The sequence below is a fragment of the Podarcis filfolensis genome (assembly GCF_964270895.1).
Source record: "Podarcis filfolensis genome assembly, chromosome: 1".
Taxonomy (NCBI): domain Eukaryota; kingdom Metazoa; phylum Chordata; class Lepidosauria; order Squamata; family Lacertidae; genus Podarcis; species Podarcis filfolensis.
The window spans coordinates 61,771,488-61,796,007 of NC_139604.1; the positions used below are offsets into that span (position 1 = coordinate 61,771,488).

The following is a 24,520-nucleotide window of genomic DNA, read 5'->3' on the forward strand; positions in this document are numbered from 1 at the left end:
ATAGAAGCTCCCAATAGTGACATACAGCAGGTTCCACCCACCCCACCCCCTACCATATCCTGTTTCTCTCTCTCTCCCGTCACCTCACTGTTTTTGGTGCTTGAGTGCCTTCAAGCAAATCATTATTTTCTGTTAGATGTTTAATCACAAACCTTGCAAGGAAATTTTCTGTTTTTCATGCTGCACTCGGTGCAGAACTAACTTCATTACCACATTGACACGCTAGCACATTTGTCAGCCTTAAAACCCTGTCGTCTTAAAGACCCCAGTCCAAAAATTCCCCTTGGAAAAATATTTAGTTTTAAACGATACAGTACAGCATAATTGGTCTGAAGTACCAGGGTTTTTTTCTATTTCCAGCTTACCACTGGGCTATTCCTCCTCGGTCTGACAGGTTGTCAGGGGTATGGGGGTGGGGGAGGGGAGACTTTTGAAGAACAGTGACTAGTTTTAAAGGAAGCTCAAAGCTCGAGGGGGTGTCTCTATGGTAACATGTTTATGTAAATTTTCAGGTAAGGGATGTTTTCTGGGGCACTTTTTCCCCCTACTGGCGTGACTGAAAGCAGTAACACTGATTTCAACAGAGCATTGTTACCTTAATGTTACTTGAAGTTCCAAGCTGTTCTTTGTGTACCTATTGGCTGTTTTCTAGTAAGAGGGCATTTTGCCATATTGTAGCTATAGAGCAATTAACATGAGAAAAGCTAGGGGAAAACATACCAACTGTTTAGAGGAGAGCACCCCATTTTTAGATGATTGTCCTTTTCAGGGTGAAATGTCTTGTTTAGGAACCTGAGCAAACGAAGTGCTTGATGGCTTTGTGTGTGTACACACACACCCTATACACACAGAGAAAAGGAGGGAAATATTTTTTTTAAATGGACTGCTGCTTGATAACCCAGTTGTGTGTGTGTCTACAGTTCATAGTAGGCTTGGGTCTTCAGTGCATGTTGGCCTCATGCAAGACAGGACAGGCACATTTTCATTGGATCTGGAGGAATGGTCAAGAGACTGATTCTGCATAGGTGTGGGCAATCAGGCAGACACAGGCATTTTGAAGGGATTCAGCTTCTGATAATCATCTTGGCCCCATCTCACTGTTGGCTTCAGTATTTCATACTTCTGCTGTGGAAATGAAAACACATCTTGGATTGTACACTTGGTTGTGGTCCTTTATGAAGCTGAGCGACATTACAGCTGTTTTGTCATGTATTGGGCATGAACAGGAACTGAGGCATTCACAGCAATGTAAGGGTCAGACTACATGTGTTGTTAATTGTGCAAATAGGACTAATAGGAATGTTTGTTTTAAAAACTGTAAATAGCAGCTATAGTGGAGTCAAAGCTGCAATGGGACTGCAAGAGAAGGGAGAGAGTAACCCTTTCCCCTCTTGTAATTGTTCTAATGAAAATTACTCCCTGAAGGTTCTATAACTTGCATGGGGAGATCAATGGAAGCTTTTGGCTCCTGATGCAAACAGCAGCTTGAGACTATGTGTGGGGCAAAAGGACAAACTCTCCCTCTCCTCCCCCTGTGGTTCTGCTGCTGATCAGAATCCCCTGAAACTCCACCAGCCTGCCTTAGTATGCACAGGTGCACGAAAAAATAAAGAGGAAAGTATACGAGCCTTTCCACAAGCAGCACCTTGACTGATTTTTGCATATCCTACATCTACATTTTTTTATGCTGACTACAGAATATACAAAATAAAACCCAAAGGCAAACCTTCGCCGTTCCCATTTCTGTTCTATATTAACAGCATTCAGACATGCATACTAATAACCTGTGATTGTGGGTAAAAACATTCTGCATATTTTAAATGCTATTCACTGTTTGTTGGAGACATTCAGAAAAGGATGCAGATGCCGCTTAGCTTATTCATATGATGCTTTTTGGAGAAATTCCGGAAATGACTCCATGTTGTCTGCTTACTTTCTTGAATCCTTATGAATTGTTCCCAAACTGAAAAACATGCGTTAGAACTAAATAAGCATCAGTCTGTGGTCAATGGTCCATCTAGCTTGGTATTCTGTCTCTCAACAGTGACTAACCAAAAGTTACAAGGAAGCTTTTACATGCAGGTCAATGACAATTCAGCTGTAGCCTATTGCCATTCCCCAGTCTCAGCAGTATATTGCCTTTCAATGTCTGTTTGCCGCAGCCTAAAGCTTCAAAAAGAACCATAATCCTCTTTTCCATCCTAGTCATCAACAGAAACATCCTATGGCAATGAATTTCATAGTTTCATTGGTCATTGTAATCTGGGCATTTTCCCCGATGATTCTTCTCTCTGTTTACTTCATGGGGGACCTTCTTCTCATGACCACATGCCTGAAAGGAACCACAGTAAGTTGCAGGATTTTAATTCATTATTATTATTGCTTACTGTTACTAAACTCCAGGGCTACATTGCCCCATATAAGCAAACCAATGGCATATCTGTCTTGTCCCCTCCCTACGGTAAAGTTTTCATTTTCTGTATCTTGTTTATTCAGTTTTCTGTTTATCTACAGGCCTCTGCCTGGCAGGCTTCGTGTATCTGCTTTACACATAAATGTCAGATACAATTCTGAAGCTTCAACTTGGCTGCCACTTGGCTGGTTGCCATGTTGATCTTTAGGATTTTTATTTGCCTGCCGCAAAATGCTATCTGTTTATTTCAGTTGATTTTAAATCTGCCAATGTGCTCTGAAAGCACTTACGAAACACATTTGCCTAGCTTGCCTAGTGCAAATATGGAACATCTGGGCCAAATGTCCGCAATGAAAACATTTATTCACAAATCCAAGCAAACTCTGTGACTTTTCTTCCTTCTTCCTCTAGCTTCCAGCACAAATGAGAGAGAAGAAAATCTAAGCCTTTCGCAAGTTGATCCGCCTCCTACAAACCAAGAGAATAGGTTAATTCCAGACTTTGGACTCACAGCTTCCTGACTCCTAAATTGATTTTTAGAACAAATATTCATTTCCTGTATCATGAGGTGAAATTGCTACATAAGTCATGATAGCGGAAGCATGGCATAACGGCTAATTCTGAGTAGCTGTGACATAGGAAACTATTGGTTCAGAGCTCACCTCTGGTGTCAGCTCATAGGTGTGTGGCCTTAGGCAAGGCACTATGCTTCAGTCTTCCAGTTGCAATGGGCAGATAATAATACTGACCAACTTTACAGGATTATTGTAAAGATTTTGAATAATGTATGCATAGAGTTTTGAAAAGACATTAGTAATGTATTTGTAGCCTCTTCCAAAAGCAAATGAGGTCTCCCACTGAAACCCCTTTGAACATGGCTTTGATGGCTTCATTTGGTAAATTTTGGCAAGTATATTTAGAATATATATATGAGCCATTTTATTTCTCATACTTTTCTGGGTAGGCCCGAAGTAAAGACCGGAGCAGCTAATGTGAGCAAAAGATGGGTGAAACCTAATGTAGCATGAGCAGGCATCCTTCCTCCCTCCCTGACCAGTCTACCTCCCTGGGTAAATAAACTCTGGAAGAATTAAAGAACTACCCTCCTTCTATTTCTTAGCATTCTTAATCATCAGCATATACAATTTTAAGATGTCTTGGAATGTTCTCAAAATCACATTGTAAGGCTGTAACGCTAAACACACTTACTAGTCAAGGATAAGCCCAAGTGATACAACAGAATTTACTTCTGAGTAAACATGCAACTACTGTACTGCACTGTAACATTATAATCCTATCCATGTTTACTTGGAAGTAAGTTACCCTGTGTTCAATGGGGCCTGATCTCTAGCAAATGGTGGGTTTAGGATTGCAGCATTAAACACCTAAATTGGCATGGTACATAATATGAAAATAGGAACATATAACAAGCTGCCTTAGGTTGAGTCTGCTAATTGCTCCATCTGGCATAGTATCACTGACACTTACTGCCAGCAGCTGTATAGGATTTTAGACAGGAGTTGTTGTTTTTTTTAAATAGTATTTATTGAAGTTTTAAGGTTACAAAAAGAAAAAAGAAGAAACACCAAATTAAACAAAAACAAAACAACACATCACAATAAAAAACAGAAAAATAGAAACAATTAAAAAAACAAAAAAACAAATCGAACCTTCCCATAACTTGTCTTTCATTTGCTTGTTTCCCTGACCTCCTCACACCTCCCTTTTTTGTATTCTGAGTCAATTATCCATTTCAGCAAATCCTTTCCCTCTCTTCAAATTTTTATCCTGAAAATTTATCTTGATATTAATATAAGTTTACTTTTCCTCCTTTCACCAATTAACAGTGTATTTTTCTTAAATCTTCGTTACATTTTTGCTAGAATCACATAAGTTCATTCCAACATCATTCTAACATTCATTAATTTTACAATGTTTCTGTAAATAGTCTTTAAATTTCTTCCAATCTTCCTCCACCGACTCTTCTCCCTGGTCTCGGATTCTGCCAGTCATTTCCGCCAGTTTCATATAGTCTATCACCTTCATCTGCCATTCTTCCAGGGTGGGTAGATCTTGTGTCTTCCAATACTTTGCAATAAGTATTCTTGCTGCGGTTGTGGCATACATAAAGAAGGTTATGTCCTTCTTTTGCACCAGTTGGCCGACCATGCCCAGGAGAAAGGCCTCTGGTTTCTTCAGAAAGGTATATTTAAATAACTTTTTCATTTCGTTATAGATCATCTCCCAGAAAGCCTTAATCCTTGGGCATGTCCACCAAAGGTGAAAGAATGTACCTTCAGTCTCTTTACATTTCCAACATTTATTATCGGGCAAGTGATAAATTTTCACAAGCTTGACTGGTGTCATGTACCACCTGTATATCATTTTCATTATATTCTCTCTTAAGGCATTACATGCCGTGAACTTCATACCTGTGGTCCATAACTGTTCCCAGTCAGCCATCATAATGTTATGTCCAACATCTTGTGCCCATTTAATCATAGCAGATTTCACCGTTTCATCCTGAGTGTTCCATTTCAACAGCAAGTTATACATTCTTGACAAGTGCTTAATTTTGGGATCTAACAGTTCTGTTTCCAATTTTGATTTTTCCACCTGGAAGCCAATTTTTTTGTCCAAATTATATGCCTCCATTATCTGATAATAATGAAGCCAATCTCGCACTCTATTTTTTAATTTTTCAAAACTCTGCAGTTTTAATCTGTCTCCCTCTTGTTCCAAAATTTCCCAATATTTCGGCCATTTAGCCTCCATATTGAGTTTTTTCTGAGCCTTCGCTTCCATTGGTGACAGCCACCTTGGGGTTTTATTCTCAAGCAAATCCTTATATCTTATCCAAACATTAAACAGTGCTTTTCTGACAATATGGTTTTTAAACGCTTTATGTGCTTTGACCTTATCATACCACAGATATGCATGCCACCCAAAGACATTATTAAAGCCTTCTAAGTCCAACACATCAGTGTTCTCAAGAAGCATCCATTCTCTCAGCCAGCAAAAAGCGGCTGATTCATAATAAAGTTTTAAGTCTGGCAGGGCAAATCCACCTCTTTCCTTAGCGTCAGTTAATATCTTAAATTTTATTCGAGGTTTCTTGCCCTGCCAGACAAATCTAGAGATATCTCTCTGCCACTTCTTGAAACACTCCATTTTATCTAATATTTGCAGTGTTTGAAACAAAAACAACATCCTTGGCAATACATTCATCTTTATCGCAGCAATTCGGCCTAGCAATGATAGCTTCAGGTTTGACCATATTTCTAAATCCTTTTTCACTTCCATCCAACATTTTTCATAGTTATCCTTAAACAGATTCGCATTCTTGGCAGTCATGTTAACCCCTAGGTATTTCACTTTCTTAACCAATGTTAGCCCTGTCTCCTTCTGAAACCTTTCTTTCTCCATCACTGTTAGATTTTTCTCTAAGACTTTAGTTTTCATCTTATTCAACTTAAATCCCGCTACTTGTCCAAATTCTTGAATCAATTCCAGTACTCTTTTGGTACTAGATTCTGGCTCCTGTAGTGTCAATACCAAATCGTCAGCAAATGCTTTCAGTTTGTACTGTTTAGCTCCATAGACAGGAGTTTTTCCCAACCTACCTTGACAAGCTGGGGACAGAACCTGGGTCCTTTTGTATACAAAGCACTTGCGCTACTTCTGAGCTACAGCCTTTCTTTAGTGATGTCTTCTGTACAGGAGAACAAACCTTGCTGAAATTCTTAATTCGTGTTAGCAAAATAGTTAAAGAATCAGATGACATACTTTTGGAGAGTGGGTTTTTTTTAATACAAGGAAATTATAAATTTAAAGTACATATTGCTTTTTAAAGTGGCAATAAATCTTAGGTGTTCCTAGAAGGTTGAGAAGAGTGATTCTTAAAATGGCATTAGGCCATTATTTTTCCAAGTAAGGCATGGCGAAAAAAATTGTATCAGTTCTGCAAGGTCTTGGTCATTCAGCAGCAGGAGAAGGCTATTAACTATGAAGTTATTGTTGAAGAAGTACGTATATAATAGTATGAAAACTGTGCAAAGTCCAACGCAAAGTAAAACTGCATGCAAAAGCTTTAAAGGATCGGAGAGGTAATCTGACAATTTGGCTTGTTTAGGCCTTATGAGTAAGTCTTCAGCACTCATTCTCTCATTTCCCTCTGGTAACTTTGGAGTAGTTTGATACTGTACAGGTACCCCCCTAATATTTTCAGACTGTTCTGCAGGGTCTCTTATCGTTGTTTCTGTGTCAGAATTGGTCCTTGCCAAATGAGAATCGGGCTTCTTCGTAGATAAATGAGGCTCTTTTCTTCTGGCTTGAATTACATTGGCCTGCTCGTTGCTTTCTCTACTCTGTAAGGCAGGTCCTGGTTTATCATCTTGATGCTGAAAAACCTTGATGGCATTATTCCTCTTTGTGCCTAGTTTTCGATTGATGTGTGCCAAGCTCCTGTTACGACTTTCTAATTTCTTAATCTTTTCCTCTTTCTCTTTTATCAGGCTCATAACCACCTCCACATCTCTATCCAGTTCTTCCACCCATTTCTTGAGGGACTGCGATTTGTCTTTTATACTCCTGTTCAGGTCCTGAACAATGTTTCTTTCTTTTAATCGCATCTTATTTGGAGAATGCCGTTTTGCAGCTGTTTGACAGGCTTCATATCCCTGACTTAGATAATTCCCCATTCATTAACTTATGCGTGCCTGTTTAGGGAATATTGTGAAGGCAGCGGGAAGAGTAAGATATTTGTTCAGAATTCTTCCCTACTTATACCTTCACATCACTCTGATGTCATAATGATTAACCAACAGTACCATTCACTTGAAACTCTCAAAGCAGATAGATAGCAAAGGGAACTGTATGGAAATATGGGGTTAGCCATAAGTGGCAATATGTACCATCAGTGTGCAACTGGTAAGCATGTTGTTGAAACCCGAGTATTTACTGATAGTTTCATATTTACAAACACACATGCACCTCTGATGGGCTTCTTTTTCACACATGCATCGTCTTCACTTTCATGGCTTCTCTGGACACCTGATAAGGCATTGCCTCCATGTTATGATCAGTGGCTCACTCTAAGGCCAATGAAGCACTGGTTAGAACACATAATCCCATCTACCATGTGGCAATAAAGGCAGCAAAGAAGTCTTATTTCATGGCCTCTGCTACATCCTCAAATAATAGTCCAGCAAGTAACACTGACACAAAACCCCACACATACACTAAGTAGAAAAATAGAAGCATTACCACCCCACCCCACCCCACTCACCATCCGCCCTCTTTCCCCCTCTTTTCTTCCCAATCTATTACTGCATGCAATACTAATGTCTCACAAAAAAATGAAACAGATTTGCAGAAAACACAACTTGAAAAAAGAGACAATGCATATATATCTTTTGTAAACTAAGAAATCTTTAATAAAATATATTGTAATAATAATAATAATTAATAATAATAATAATGATGGTGTTGGTGGGAACGGGCCTTGGGAGGCAGGGTAGACCTGCTCTGGTTGTTTGGCCTATCATTTTGAGGATAAAGTCCCTCCCTCTGAAGGCATGCAGTCCTTTCCCCAGTGCCGAGGGCCTTCCGGCGGTCCCCTTGCTGCGAGAAGCCAAGTTACAGGGAACCAGGGAGAGGGCCTTCTCGGTAGTGGCGCCCGCCTTGTGGAATGCCCTCCCACCAGATGTCAAAGAGAAAAACAACTACCAGACTTTTAGAAGACATCTGAAGGCAGCCCTGTTTAGGGAAGCTTTTAATGTTTAATAGACTGTTTTAATATTCTGTTGGAAGCTGCCCAGAGTGGCTGGGGAAACCCAGCCAGATGGGCGGGGTATAAATAATAAATTATTATTGTTGTTATTATCTCTGTCCCCAGTAGGCACAGTGTTTGTACCACATTGTGGTCCTCCAACGAAGCTGGCAGATTCAGGACAGTTGATACCAAGTGCCTATATACACAGAGCATTGTTAAACTACAGGATTTGCTGCCACAAGATTACACCTGCCAACTTGAATAGCTCTGAAAGAGGATTAGACAAATTCGTGGAGGATAAACCAATCTGGGGAGACTAGACATGATATATTATCTCCAGTATCACAGACAACATGCCTCTGAAAACTAGTTGCTGAAGAACATGAGGAGGAGAGTGGTGTTGAGCTCATGTGCTGCTTGTGGGGTTCCCATGGGCATCTGGTTGGCCTCACAGCATTCTCACATACTGGATGATGGGTGTTGGATAAGCCTTTGGTCTGAACCAGCAGGGCTGTTCTTTTAGGTGAGGTGTAAAGTTAAACATGTAAAATGCAAATGTGGCAGGCTGGTGTTTCAAAATGTGTATTACACAGGTGCCACTTGTTGGGTTGCAGGTCTCCATTCAAAAACCCAATTTGCCTTCAGTAGCAGCAAAGACTTCTGGGTCGTGTATAGACCACAAGAGCAGCCAAGAGTTGTAATGTGCTTAAAGAGAAAGCCAGAAACGCTATGGGTGTGTATGTGTGGAGTGGTGTCTAATCATAATAAATTTGTACAAGATGTGATACATTTCTTCAGTTGAAATATATTTATTGTTCAAATAAGTTTAGGGAACTGAAGCCAATTAATTATGGGTTATTTTCTTCTTTTTATCAGCTTCTTGTTTAAAACCAATTAGAGGGGTATACAGAATTACAGAACTAGCAAGAAGATTGTTCCAAAGGATCTTTAATGTCACTACAGATTCTTCTTTGCTTTTGTTACATAATCTCCTCCTTCTGGATGAGTTGTTCTTCCTCCATTTTATGCTGTTCTAGCATGAAATTACAAAGCCCTGTGCTGCAAATTAATTCCCTGTAGGCACATCGGGTGCATCAAATAAAGCCAATTCTGACCGGCTTCAAAAACCTGCCCTGAATAAATCCCTCCTGAAGAGCCCCTATCATCCCAACAGCACTCCGAGGGAAAAGCAGAAAGAAAGCAATGCTGTGGTCATGAGTCTCTATTCATTTTTGTCACGCAGCAGTTCTCAACCTGTGGGTCCCCAGATGTTGTTGGACTACAACTCCCATCATCCCTGAGCTCTGGCCTTGCTAGCTAGGGGTGATGGGAGTTGTAGTTCAACAACATCTGGGGCCCACAGGTTGAGAAAGGCTGGTAGAGGCTCCTGGGATTTCTGATTTCACTTCTGATGGAAGCTGGAGAATCTTCCAGAAGCAATGTAAAAGTGTTTTCACACATGAAGGTTAAAGCAGGTTTTGCCTTGAGCCATTTGTAATTCAAATAGAAACCAAAAAGCACATATTAATTATAAATGCCTATATTTCACCTTATTACCAACAATTTGATTTAATATTTGATTTGGGTTAATATTTGTATTATGCTTTTCCAACAACACGTGTTGAACTCAATGAGGGCTTGTCCACACTGGAATTGACTGTGTGTTTATAGCTGTTTGTGTTCCAATATAATTTGCATAGTCCACATGATTTTACCTTCAAACAACACCAGCCTTGTTGTTTCTCCCCTGTAAATTCAGGTTTACCCACTACAGGAATAATCTGATAAACTGGGGGAAACCGGGTTCTGCTGCACCTGCAGTCACTTCCTCAATGTTTCCAATTCTTTTCCATTTGTTGCTCATAACTATTTCCCATGTGCTGTGGAAGATGAAGTTTTTTCTTTCTTTCGATCCCTCAGATTTGCACAGAAAGCTACACAACAAAAATTACAATTGCCTGTTTGCTTTTGCACAGTTCTTGGGTGGTTTGTTTTTGTTTTTTAAAAGCAAGGTTGCATAGCTATCTGCACACAGGCCCTGTCAGCACTATGGACATGAAAAAATAGGAGGCAGGGACAAACACGAAAAGGGAGCACCTACTGACATGAACAGAAAAGACCAAAGTTGCTTCTCATATACAAATTCAGACGTATCTGAGTATGTCTACTCTGGTCTAATTCACATGGGAGGAAAATTAATTAACAGCTAAATAATGTTCAAATGTGGATAAACCCTGACTTGTTCACATAAATATTGAGAAACAGACTCAATATTTAAGACCCAAGACACAATATTTAATATACAATACCATTTTATCTATGCTAACATTTGAGGTGACTGAGGTGACAGCAAAAAGAGATTATTTCTGACAAGAAGGGCAGAAATCTGACTTAGACAAGGACCCTATTACTACCATTAGTAGTTAGCATAGGGGTTTTATTTTATCCAAATGAATATTTAATGTTAATGAACTGCTTCAGTGAGAGAGTTTCCTAGACCCAAAGAGATGTTTTTTCATTATGCCCCAGTGTGTAGGCTCATACCCTTCAATATTTCTCCAGTGAAAATAGGGACATCCTAAGGAAAAGTGGGACATTCCAGGATCAAATCAGAAATCGGGACAGCTTCTCTAAATCAGGTATGTCCCTGGAAAATAGGGATACTTGAAGGGTATATAGGTTCAGTGCAAAACAAGCAGAACCGTGGCCCTCATTTTGGGGAAACCTTGGACTGCCCAATGAAAAAACAGAATTGGAAGGGTCTTATAGTCCAGCCTCAGCTCAGTGTCAGAGCCAGCCTCCCTGGCAGATGGCCATTCCATCTTTGCAGAAGGGCCTCCTGAAAATGTGAGCCTGCCTCCTACTGAGACAACTTCCATTTCCAGCAGTTGGTTAGTTTGGAGCATTTATACTCTGCCTGCTAAGCAAAGTTCACGAGACAACTTACAGTATATTTAAAATACAATAAGATAGAAAAGAGTTTACATAATCATAAAAAGTGCAAATAATTCTTTTCCCTGGCCCAGAAATGGCTGCCAGAGTACTTGAGTACTCTAAGTAATGTGGGGTATGAATGCTCCATACCCAGGAACTTCATGGGTCCAGTTCAGAAAGGAGTAGGGGGCATAGCTGTCAACTTACAGATTTGAAAATAAGGGACCAGCCGCCTCGAAAATAAGGGATCAGCAGACAAAATAAGGGATTTTCCGAACACAGGTATGAGCCCCTCTGAGCCAAAGGCAGAAAACCCAGCCAACAGCCAAACGAAGCCTCAAAAGGTGGTTCCCACAGCGCAGCAACCCGACAAAGGGGATGCAGCAAGGAAAACCACCATCACCTCTCCGCTGGGAAGCACTGAGCAAAGGCGAGTCCCCAGGCAACGCGGCTGATTTGATCCGCACAAGGCATGCAAGCTCCACCCCCCCAGTTGTTCTTAGACTCCTTATTGGGTGAGCAACGCAACCAAGCAACACAGTTGGAGCCTCCCTCCTCCCTGGCCAGCAGGGAGGGAGGGAGAGGAGCTGCTTCCTTTGAAACCCAGGAAATTTAAGGGACAGCATCAATAAGGGACAGCAGCGGGACACAGCGCTGGGATAAGGGACTTTCCCGCCAAATAAGGGACAGTTGACAGCTATGGTAGGGGGCAGATTGTACAATGGTCTTATGCAGCTCTCATTTTCTTCTGTGCATGAAGGAGGCGGCATGCGAGAACACACACTCCTCCACCATTCAGTTAGGCGAGTGTGTGCATTGGCCCTTAGGCACAGTGTACTGAAAGCTCCTGAACCACATTTCCTGAACACTCTTTCAGAAGGTAGAGAAAGGGAGGTGCGAGTTCCAGGATGAGGAGGAAGAAATAGTATGTTAACATAATAAAAGGAAAAGGAGTTTCATCTTGAAAGGCTAGAGGAAAAGGGCACTGTTCAAAATAATGGCTAGTGTCCCAAACTGGGAAGGAAATGCATTCTCCAAGCGACTGCCAGTGCAAGGTAAAAAATAATCACCAGCCTGGCACCTCCTTGGGCTCCTTGCCAAGAAGAGAAGCCATTAGCTGTGCCTCCCAGCTCCTTCCCCTAAACAATCTGAGCACATTTAACCAAATTAATCCCTTGAGTTGGTAGAGTTAGACACAGAGGTGACTGTGGATCCTGCTTTCTTTGTGGGAGTTAGTCACTGTAAAAGGAACTGTGGAAATGCATAGCAAATGACTCTCTGAGGGCTTCTTTTTTTTTTTTTTTTTTAAGTACAGTGGTACCTTGGTTCTCAACTGCCTTGATACTCAGCTTGGAACCCAAACACTGCAAACCCAGAAGTAAGTGTTCCGGTTTGCGAACCTTTTTCGGAAGCTGAACATGCTCCATTTAGAGTGTTACGCTTCCAATTTGAGTGCCACACTACTGTTTTGAGTGTTATGCTGAGGTCTGTCTGTTTTTGCTATTTATTTTGCATTTTTGTGGCTCTTTTTTGTTGTTTTTTTGTGTGACTGTGTGGAACCCAGTTCAGCTACTAATTGACTGTGTGACTGCAGTGCATTGTTTATTGCTTTCATTTTATGGATCAATGGTCTCATTAGATAGTACAATTCATGTTAATTGCTGTTTTAGGGGTTGTTTTTAAAAGTCTGAAACGGATTAATCCATTTTGCATTACTTTCTGTGGGAAAGTGTGCCTTGGTTTTGGAACGCTTTGGTTTTGGAACGGACTTCCAGAACAGATTAAGTTTGAGAACCAAGGTACCACCATATCATCCCTGTGGCTGTTTCACACAAATGGAACTTCCAGCTGATAAACTAGACCTGGATCTGTCCTTCAGTTAATTTCATGCTCCTTTTGCATTGGACTGATAATCAAAATAATAATCATGATGATAATAATAATAATAATCTCTCTGTGTTAATCAGTCCAAGAATCTTAGATGTAATTTGGGATTGGGTGATTGCCGCTGATTGTGTGTTTGTGTGTATATTCTAAAGGAATGCTTATGCTTTACAATTGAGAAGCATTTTCAGAAGTAATGTTTGAATCTTTAAAAAAGGGAAAAAGGAAAAAGCAGGTAACCCTAAGAAATCTCTCCCTCTCTTTAAAAAAATTAGATTCAAAGCTTCTCCACATCCATTCAAAGAGCAGCAGGAGGGAGTATCAAACAGAAGATCTTGTACTTCTCTGTGTTAGCTTTTTAAACAATCACATTCAGCATTTGACCCAGGCTATCAGAAAGCAATTAAAAGGTTCTGTTTCAGCTCCCCTCATCTTGCTCTGATTTACACTCAGTTTTATCTCCCCCCCTCACTTTTTTTGCCCAGTAGCATAATCTGCTTTTTCACAAACCTGTTACGAATATGTAATAGATAAATTTTCTCTTGGTGGATTGGTATTCAGCACAGCATTCTGAGTTCTAGCTCCATTTGGTCATCCTTGCAATAAACATGTCCTTTAAAAAATCAGCGATAGAATGGTTTTAGAATGTTGCTAATTGCATTTAATTTACCAACATCTTGCTCAAGCATCTCATCAATTTGACTGTTCAAACTGCTAATGCTAATAATAGCTTCTATACGTCTCCACTCAACCTATCGTAGACCCTTAATTCTCTGTGCTGCCTCCTTCGCACAGGAAGTGAGTGGGAGATTCAGAGGGAGAAAAACATCATGCCAGAGCTACCGCTTCATATTGCAGTCATTCCACACAGGTGGGTTATGTGCATGAATACCACAGCCGCTTGATGGGGCAGGTCATTGGGGGATGGTGTTCATTCAAACACTGCCTTCCCTCCCAGCATCTGATTGCTGCCTGAACCAAGCTGGATTAGGGCAACCATCTACCCCCAAAAAGTTCCACAAATTATCAGCTTTGATTATCAGCTTTGATAATCTCATTTTGCTGTTCCTAGCCATTTAGGCAATGGCCAGACATTCATATTTCAGCTTAATAAGCTAAGATATGAACAATCCTTGTGTCTGCGCATGCTTCCTCTTCCTTTTTTACTATGTAGTGGTAAGCCAGGAAGAGTTCAACTAACCATTGTGTCCCATTGCATGTAGATTAGGAAACTACGGTTACAAGCTGCAGAACATCTGAGCCAGGCCAAAGACTCTCTGAGGCAGTTAGTAGGGCAAAGAGACAGGAAGACAAGGCAGGAGTATTGAACAGGGGAGCTCTTCAGCCAGGTAGTAAGAGTTAAAGCAAGGGGTTTGGTTAGAGAGGTGTTGCTCCAACAATAGGATGGCTGCTGTGGAGGACTTATAATACCTGGGCTCTGTTGCTTCCTGGAGCCCTAGTAGGTCTACTTCTGGTAACAGTTATGTGTGCAAGGAACCTTATAAGCACTCATATCTATGATGTGGAAGGACATGTGCTTCAAAGTGAGGTTTTTTTTTTTAAAAAAAAACTTCTGGCAGCAGGTTCTAGTCCTAGAATTTTTGCAGTATGTATGCATTGTCCTATTTTAAGTGGGTGTGCAGCAATGCAGGACAATGGTTGCAAAACTCCAGTTTCAGCCTATTTAATGGAATGAGTTTGATGGCTGTGTCACTGAGTTCCCATTCATGACTGAGGTTCTGGAGTTACTACTTGGATGCAATGGGGCAAGAAACTCATTCTCTTGCCCAGTGAAGCTGGAGAGTAATAAGCCAGGGTGGTTCTGCCTGTGAAGGCAATTGCCTGGTTGTTGAATGGGCCTTTGCTCTTGCGAAGTACCCTCAGGGGCAGTTTCCATTGCTTATACACTTGTATTGAACATTGGCCCAAAACAAAACCAGCATTTTTGGGGGGGGGGTTTCGGGGGGGCATCAATAACCCTGCCCTAATTCTCTACTAACATGCAGTTTGGCTACATCACGTAGGACAGGTCTAAAGTACTAATGTAGCACTGTAAATGATTATTTGTGTCTGGAAATCTGTTCTCTCCAAACAGTAGTTCACAAGATTAAATCCAAGCGCTTCAGCTTAAGTCGACGATGAGTAGAGCTCACCTCAGATGCATTAGGAGCCAGTCATTTCAAAAGCCTTTCTTTTCTTGGTTTTGACTTAGCCAGTGCTTCAAGAGAGCCTCATCACATAATCATTGGCTGATCAGCTTGACCTCCTTTATTCTAGCTTTAGTTGAACTGTTAAGAATGGAATTAATTCCTCATGTTAAACAACTAATTCCTGGGCCTCTGTACAACAAGCACCGTACGAACTATCAGTATCCATATAACCCAGGGCAACCTGTAATTTGGCAGGTAGATTTTCTGTGCCCCGAATATTAGCATCCTCTGTTAAAACTGTGACGCAAACAATTGTGCAAATGCTAGTGAAATAATGGACAGATCCTTTAGCAGTTATCATGCTTCTAACTGTACAAACACTTCCACAGGTGGAACAGCAGGATTCCCCCCCCCCCCATTTTTTCTTCATGCAAAGCTGTACCACAAAGTGAGAAGTAGCCCTTCTGTGAGCAAGAGATTCCTCCCACATCCAGAACAGCACCTTTGAATCCAACCCACTACTTCCTTTTCCTACCTGTACAATGAATGTTTCCAAGCTTTGACATTTTGATGGCAGCGGAAAATGTCACTATTTTGAATTGTGATTCCTGTACAAATGAAAGCAAAGCATCCAGGAGGCAGGGGGATCCAGTACAATTATTTTGACAACATGGTCTTGCAGACAGAAATATATAAACTCTGAATTCATTTGTTCAGCTATATGTCAGTTTAATACCTGCTACTTTTCTTGTAGCACAAGACTCAAATAAAATGCTAGCGCCCCTAGCATTTTTCTAGATTATCATCTTCATTGTGTTCTGCTGGCTTGTGGACTGCAGCAAAAAGGGAACCAATATACCAAGGTTTCCTCAAATGCGCTGGACTTTAATTAATCATAAGCCATCTGAAGACAGCTGCTACTCCATTTATGGAGCATCACTAAATTGGATTATTAGTACAATTATCAGTGTTGATAATGTGTCAAAACACATAATTTTTCTGGGCATGGTTCAGACCTGTACCATAGCTACTTCTTCAGCCTCCTCTGTTTTGAAAACTGCAGTTCCCATTGTTGCTTCTCTCCAGTTCCAAATAACTTGCCTGATGCCAGAACTCCTGAATCTTGACTCCTGCAGTCTGTTGCCTGCTACCAAGCCTTTACTCTTATTTGTCTGAATAAAGATATCTTTCTTAATTACATGGAAGGGCCTCTCTCTGCATTACTTTTCAGTGTATCATTTGATCTAATCATGGAATTCACACAAATTGTGTGCTGTAGTTTAGCTTTCCTAGTGTATCCTTGTCTATTCCAGAGCATAACTTTAGCTTAAAGTTGTTTTTAGTCCTAAAAAGCTCAGACAGACAGACTAATTGCTATGTAGATTTTCCTAAGGTTTTTTTTGGCCACATAATTATTAAGGCATTGCACTCAGCACCAGCAACTTAATTGTCTTTAGTATTGCTGCTGTCACAAGCTTGAAGGCAAATGATTAATAAAACACAATTATTTACATTGTAATGTCAGCATTTTAATTAAACTGAAAATGCAGTTCATTTGCTTTTTGCCATGGGGCTGATTTCGTTTTAAACAAAAAATTAAGGTCAGCTCTTAAAATCAATCACTCTCCCCTGCCCGACTTAATTGCAAGTTAGAGAGATGGATCTCTTGTCATCTCTACAAATCTTTGGCCCCACTGATGACAAATGACTTTAGCGGGGTGGCCTTCGCACTCCTGAGTTTTCTCAACCCAATGAAACACTTCACATCTGACGTACTGAAATATTTTTTGTTATTCTGATATCTTTAAATATCATGGGTGATATCCAATGTTAGTCCAGCAATAGACCTCCCTTGCGCTTAAATTATTTGACTTAAATGGATCTACTGTGAGTATGATGAACATTGGTTGCCACCCTATTCATTTGTGTTTAGTATGCTATATAGTAATTATTGTTAGCAAGCCTGCCCCAAAGTATTAACACTGCCATATTGACCTCCAAATGAGAGAAGGTTCTCCGTACCAAGCATAATACAATCAGAGGCGTACCTGGGATCCTTTGTGTTCTCGGCACACACCCCACCCCCGGAAAATAATCACTTTGCTGCGGTAGCCACATTAGAAATTACTATATTTTATACAAACCATATATATGAAGTGTATGGAGTGTGAGCAAGGCCAGGAGGAAGGGCGAACAAAATCACACGCCTTTCTGCCACAGTGCAAGAAGGACAGGAACCTTGTCAGGTGTTTGACAACAGTGTCATGTCGCAACACACATATATGTCATACACTCCATAGTCTCCAATGGTTTACCTTTATACCGCCTTGCCATTTCTCCTATTGCTCAGCTCCTAGCTCTTGTCTAAACTTGCAACCTTACACAAGTAACTGGAGACAGATTTCTGGGGAGATTTTTGTGCACATGCCCATCCCTCCCAGGCCTGCACCCCCAATGGGGGCTGGTTTTGCCAACCCCTAGGTACACCTACTGTATCAATACAGTGATCCTGATGCAGCGTAACACTTGTGAAACCAGGTCCCCTTGTCTGCTATGGAGAGCTGTGAAATTCAAATACAAGCTGTACAGTGCCATAGCTGGCATTGGCATAACCCTGCCTGTGCTCAACATAGCTGGCTATTGGATCACAGCTGATACCTGTCTTTATGTAGCTAGAGGGTGCCTCAGGGCTCTTAGTATTTTGCAGGAGGGCAAGGCATTGAAAAGTGTGAGATGAAGGAATGAATAATGAGAAGACATATAAAGCACCCTGCAAGCAAATCAGGATGACTTGAAGAAGAATGCTCACTGTCATGTAACTGCCCTGTAAGCAAGTTGGAACAAATGTTCAATAAAGATTGGACATAGTCTAACCACTCTGTAAGCTGTGTGCAAGCAAATCAGGATGTATGCTGAAGAAACATATTGTCCAGAAAAGCCCAGAAACAGTGCATAGCCAAAGCCACAGTGCACATACCAAAGAAGAGCAAGGTAGGGGAGGGGAGATGGGGGGAAATGGAAAGGTAGATTTGTTCAAGTTAATATTTCTAATTTATTCTACTGCATAGCTCCATGCTATCTCACATATGTGCTACAGGGAGCATATACACTGGCATTTGCCTAAGCTTAGTTTGTCGGAGAATGTCCTTGACCTTCAACAGATAAACTTAGGAATCACATCATTCCCTGTGCTGCTTATGAGGAGCCTTAAAAACTAGCTTTTGTATGCTTCTTTCTAATGTCCTGGACTTGGGCAAAAAATAAGTGTAACAGCGAGGGGCAGTTTAAAAATGCAGTAGAGAAATAGAGGTATTGTTGACAATAGAGCAAACCGAAACAGAACTTACAAATTCAGCTCTAGTGCTTATATCTAAATTGAGATTCACTTTTTCATCTTTTTTCTTGTACAGATATCTTTTAATGTAATATCTGGTGTTGGATATACTTCTAATTTGAAACATATAATGAAAAATTAATTGAAATCATAAATAAGTGATTCCATTACATGGTATGAGTACATTTTTCTTCCACTCCACTGAGTTTTCCCTGAGAAAGGAGAAAGAAGAAAGGTCTTAAGCTCCTTATTTCATTAAACAAGTAAATACAGTGATGGTTGTACTAAAATGCATGGAATATTAAGCTGCATTTCACATGAGTATAAACATTATTAGGTTTTGATACAAACCATTATCAATCAGTTGAGTATACAGAACGTTGCTTATTTTATGCCCAATTGCTTTTGCCACAGTTCCATCATATATCAATTCTTTTCAGTGTATTCATGGGTAAAATCAACCACAGTACAGTTAGATTCATTTTTCCATCAAGATACTTTGTACATGTTGCCTGTTCATAATATGTGAAAATTAGAGTGGTATTTTGTAGCCTGAATGAATTTGCTGTTTGTATCTCTTTGACTCTGGACACTTATATCAGAGTATTAGTTTTTCCTCCGCAGTTGGCTAAATACAGCAGTGATATATAACTTTCAGTATTCCAGGCAAAGGTACACACACACACACAACTTCCTAATTCTCTTGGCTTGCCCAAAGTCTCTCGTGGCACAGATAATGTTCTGAACCTATTGCAAACTAGCTCACAATTCAACCCAGCCAATGTTATACACGTTATAGAAATGTATTTTCTACAAATGAATTAGACCTACAAAAGAAACATAAAAATTTCTATGGCTCACCATGATGTCAAGATCCTTCAGCCAAGATGCAACTCTTTGTAAACCCATTCTAGAGATCTATGGTGGGGGGTTGGCATTTTGGGGTCCCCCATAAGCCCGTTGTTTTATATCTGTAAGATGGGATTTTGTAGTGAAAGGAACTGCGGAAGTAGACAAACCAGTCTCTTTGTTAAATTACTGGTCCAAGCCAATCTTTTATACATAAATGGGGGCATAGTCTGATAATAGTACTGGTACATATAACACAGATAATCATGGTGCTTTCATAGCATCTTCAACTCTTCCAGAATAACAACAAAAACCAGAATACTACTGCCTTTCTTCAGCCTAACACACAGCAGCATTACAGGACAAGAGAGACTCATGTTTAATATGATGGGATCTTAATTTCTAAAATGTTTAGCACCATGGTTAAAAGAGCATTCATTGGCAGTTTCCTTAAATATCAACTAAGAAGCAAATGTCTCTCTTTTTTAAAAAACAATACCACGAAAATGTGAAGGTTTGGCCTGTTCTATGGTTTATTTTCAATTACCAGAGCATGGCAGACTGGCAAAGCCCTAAAGGAACATGCTATGTGCTTGAGAAAGCATAAGTCTTCTGCAAATGGAAAGTTGTTTATTATTTTTTATTTTCTTCACTTGTTCTGTCCCTCTGAGTGCATTTGCATTGAACTTGAGTTCCAGTAAAGCAACACCACCACCTACAGCTCAAACATCAAACTGTCCACCAAATATTAAATAGCCTCTGTTACAGCTGTACCAGGCTATAACTTAGTTTTTTTAAAAAAACATATTGGTCTGCTTGTGAGCATATTTAAATTGCTTTCTATTTTCAGCACTAGACCTGACAAATGCAAAGGACGAAAAGAAAGGAAACAATTCTGTTTTGTTTAGCTCACAGTGTTTTGTTTAGCTTACAGTACATCAGCCTACTAGCCAAGAACCACTGTGTGATGTGGATTAGTGAGATTTCAGAGAGCGTCTTGCACCAGCATCACAGATAAAAGAGGAAATCGTATAGCCTAAGGAAGCTCTGGGAAAGATTGAGGGCACAAGGAGAAGGGCACAACAGAGGACGAGAAGGTTGGACAGTGTTCTCGAAGCTACCAGCATGAGTTTGACCAAACTGCGAGAGGCAGTGGAAGACAGGAGTGCCTGGCGTGCTCTGGTCCATGGGGTCACGAAGAGTCAGACACGACTAAACGAATAAACAACAACAACAAGCAAGCTCAGAGGTGCTTGTGAATTTCAAACAGCCCTTCCACTAACAGGGCTCTCAAAGAATCTCAGAATTGCAGAGCTGGAAGGGACCCTGAGAGTCATCTAGTCCAACCCCCTACAGTGCAGGAATCTCAACTAAAGTTGGCATCAATGACAGATGACCATCCAACCTCTGCTTTAAAACCTCCAATGAAGGAGAACCCACAACCTCTTGAGGGAGTCTGCTCCACTGTCAAGCAGCTCAATACCCATCCTGCTGCATTGGGCTGATTGGAACTGTAGCACAACAACAGCTGCAGGGGGTTGTGTTGACTAACCATGGCATAAGTGCTAGAAGAGTGGCAGCAAAACTGGCAAAGAGTTTCTGTGGCTCCTGAAAGATTAAGCATGTAAAGCAACCTAAGGTTTCACAGGCAATAGTCAACATTTCACATGGTCAAACATTTCACAGGAACCACATTTTTTAAAAGGCAAATTCAACTCCATATATTTGATGGATCTGAGCATTTGGCAAACCTAAAGTTGTATCCAGTCAATTTTATACGCTTTGAAACAAAGGCTGCTAAAAGTTATTGATCTGGCAAAAAACAAAATTTTAAATGTTGCTTGCCCCATGTATCAACTTATCAATAATGAGTTGTAGAATTACTGCACTGGATCCATTGCTATTATATTGGACAATGAACTGTTGAAAGCACACTTCAGAAATGAAACACCAGTTAAGAACTTTTTGGAGAAAGGCTTATAAAACCAAGGCTGCATAAAAGCTGAGTAGGGCATAAAATAGAACAGAGAGCTAATTTTGCAAAAGTTGGAATACAATGTTTTGAACAAGTGCTGAGTTCATGAAATATCAGATAATATTGGGAATGTTCAGTGACCTTGTAAGAAACTTTCCAGGGAAATAAAAATATAAATTGGTGGAAACTATTTGTTTCAGCCTTTTCTTAAGCCGTTTTTAATCATGTTCCTGTTAACAGAGTGTGGTCACTGGTGGTTGATGTTGCTTATCCCCGTGAGTTTGCCAACAAATATATATATATGTAAATATAGCTTTGAAGCCTTGCCAGTTACTGGACCAAAATGAGTTAGTCAATCAAAATATCTTGTTAGAACAAAAGTACAAGACAGCTTTTCAGGCTGAACTGTTCAAAGCCACTGATCCATTGTGGGGACCAGCTTCTCATTCTCATTGTCATCCTGTGAGGAATGGCAATGTTTTCAGTCATCAGTGTTGAATGCTGTCAGCTTAGTGCTGGGTTGCAGCCCTTCAAATGCCATGGATGGATCAGTAGCAAGAAGGTATACCATCATAATAGGTAGAGTAAAGAAAGAAGGAAGCATCATTTAAAATTGAGCAAAAGCAAAGACCAAATGAGATCAGCTTTGCAGCAATATCTGAACAGTGTGCAGAGGAAGATAGAAAGGAGGAAAATTTGCTGAAGGCAGTTTTAGCTACACTACATAGTTTGACATTAACTATTTGTTCTTCAGTAATCAGAATGCCCAGTTAATCCTCTAAGTTCTGAGTTCAAAGGCCTCATTTATAGCCACAGAAAATCTACATGTCAACTGACTGCTACCCATTTTTGATTGTTGAGAAGAGAACTACTAAAAGCCTGCTCCTTTCAACTCAGACATGATTTGCTAGTGGTGTGTAACATTAACACCTAGTTGTTGGAAAGAGGTGAAATTATTATCCTTAACACAAATGCACTCTATACATTCTATTAATATGCACATCTGCCCTTGTCTGGAAGATGGATGCTAGATTAATTTGTTTTAAAGGGCAATAAAGATGAATTACAGTGTAATCCTGTACATGCCTATTCAGAATTAAGTTCTAACGAGTTCACTGGGTCTTACTGCAAGGTAAATTGGTATAGGATTTCAACCTTAGGCATTATTTATACACAAATCTATTATCTCCCATTGACCAGATTACAGCAGAAGTTAACAAGATGCTCCATGCCAGAACACCTTTCAAAATAAAGAATGAGTTAGGTATAGGATATGCATATAATGTGGTACAATAAGCTGGTTATCCATGCAATACACATCATGTAACACTGCCCTGCCCATGTAATTCCTGTATATTTTATTATATTTTAAATATATTGTACATTGCCTAGAGAACTTCATCTAGTAGGCAGGATATAAATGTTCCAGACAAGCAAACAAATAAACATGTTATAGGGGAAACCAAGACAAAATACCTTACCTTCCCAAACAACACCAACAACAAATAAGAGGCACTAGAAAACTAGATGATAATAATGATGATTTATTAAATTTATATACTGCCCTTCACCTGTGGTTTGCAATATAGAAACACAAAAATACATAACATAATGACAAACAAAACAATAACCCCCATGTGTTGGGACAGAGCTGCAGAGCTTCTCTCCCAGCTGTTGCAGCAGCAAGGTCATGACTGTGCACATGCACCTGTGGAGCCAGTCCAGAAGTCCTACAGATGTGCCTGTATACCCTGACTTCACGGCCATCTGTCTTACCCAGGCCCATCTAAGAAATCTGCAGTGATCATAGTTTTGGGAGGGTGAATCCACAGTTCCGCCATATCACGTGAACTGTTACTGATGGATCCAGAAAGTGTAATCCTTGTGTTCATCCAGGAAACTTTTCTCGAAGCCTTCTAGCAAAACTACATTATAGCTGATGACCCATCTTTATCAATTGAAAGGGGAAAAAATAGTGGAAGCCCCCCCCCCCCGCCCATGGTGCACGAAAAGTCCATTACTATATCCTGATTCATATGTTACTATAACAGCATGTTTGGATACCAAGCTGCACAGGCAATATTTGGATACAGAAACCTTGTGGCTCACACAAATGACATGGGAAGTGACTATATTTGTCACGACTTCATTCCTGAGTAGCAGCCAATACTCTAGCACAGAGAGGAACAGACTGGATCAGGATGACCAGTGACGCAAGCTGCAGAAGTGCTGAACCCAGACCCAGTCCCATACACTAAGCCCATCCATCAGAGACCTCTAAACTAGGACCCTCAGTCAGCAGCACTTGGGAGAGGAGGAGCTGTCTCCTTTACACTAGGTGTTTCATGATTGTCAGTACCTGCTCATCAGTGCAGGCAATGCACAAGGCAGCAGCTGATGGAAAACTGATTGATTGCTAGGCTGTGGGAACTAACTCTTTAAACAAGTCTTGAGTCTTCAACAAGGAGGTAGAGTCTGGGAGGGAGAAAAAAAACTTGGTTGAGCTCCAGATTCTGTTAGAACAGGCTTCCTCAACCTCTGTCCCAGATGCTTTGAGACTACAATTCCCATAAACCCTGACCACTGGTCCTGCTAGCTAGGGATCATGGGAGTTGTAGGCCAAAACATCTGGAGGGCCGATGAGGAAGCCTGTGTTAGAACAAGTTGTTTTGTCTGATCAGACCTATCCAAGGTCCTGAAAACCCTACCCAATTCTACCTGCCTGACTAAACCACCATAGAATGTACAGTATATATGCTGTAATACCCGGTCGTCCCCTCGTCATCATGACTGTATGAGGGCCATACTTCCCTTGGGGCTGGTAGCACTGATTTGGTCAATCAATCATGTTATTTATTTACTAATAAGTGCTTTTATAGTGTCCTTCAATTATATTCCCAGGGCAGTATACAAAAGAAGAAGATGAATAGAAAAGAATTAAAAATCCAATATGATCTACCTTTCCCATGCAATTGCTTTATCCAAACATTAGAGGTGCAGCATAGGATTTAGCCTTGCAGAAGTAGCAACTATGCTGCTATAGTAACATGTGCATTGGGGGCTGAGAGATAAGTTAAGAATGAGCCACACCACATCCGTCATAAATATATCCACTTTGGCTTTTAAGAAAATGAAATACATCACTCTCATAATTTTTTGACTAGAAAAGAAAATTCCTTCCACGTTGTCCCAAAGTCAAGGAATCTCA

General features: G+C 40.4%; 1 protein-coding gene and 1 long non-coding RNA gene across 4 annotated transcripts in view; one reads left to right on the forward strand and one right to left on the reverse strand.

The window, feature by feature from the left end:
- LOC310750338 (uncharacterized protein) overlaps positions 1 to 16,359 on the forward strand; it is a 31,100-nt gene extending 14,741 nt beyond the window's left edge. Inside the window, exons 4-6 of one of the 3 annotated variants that reach the window (XM_083588226.1) lie at positions 2,206 to 2,347; positions 2,825 to 2,900; positions 8,310 to 9,037. In XM_083588226.1, the coding sequence (XP_083444352.1) occupies positions 2,206 to 2,347; positions 2,825 to 2,900; positions 8,310 to 8,451 (360 nt within the window). In that variant the 3' untranslated portion in view covers positions 8,452 to 9,037. Of the gene's footprint in view, positions 1 to 512; positions 2,185 to 2,205; positions 2,348 to 2,824; positions 2,901 to 8,309; positions 9,038 to 13,765; positions 13,876 to 15,543 lie in introns of those variants that run through there. The other 2 variants (XR_014542061.1, XR_014542062.1) reach the window with 2 other exon arrangements.
- Positions 2,758 to 7,341, reverse strand: LOC310750357. The gene is made up of 2 exons (XR_014542067.1): positions 6,037 to 7,341; positions 2,758 to 2,881 (listed from the first exon to the last, which is right to left on the reverse strand). It is a non-coding gene; the product is annotated as an uncharacterized lncRNA (long non-coding RNA).
- Positions 16,360 to 24,520: the final 8,161 nt, after the last annotated feature.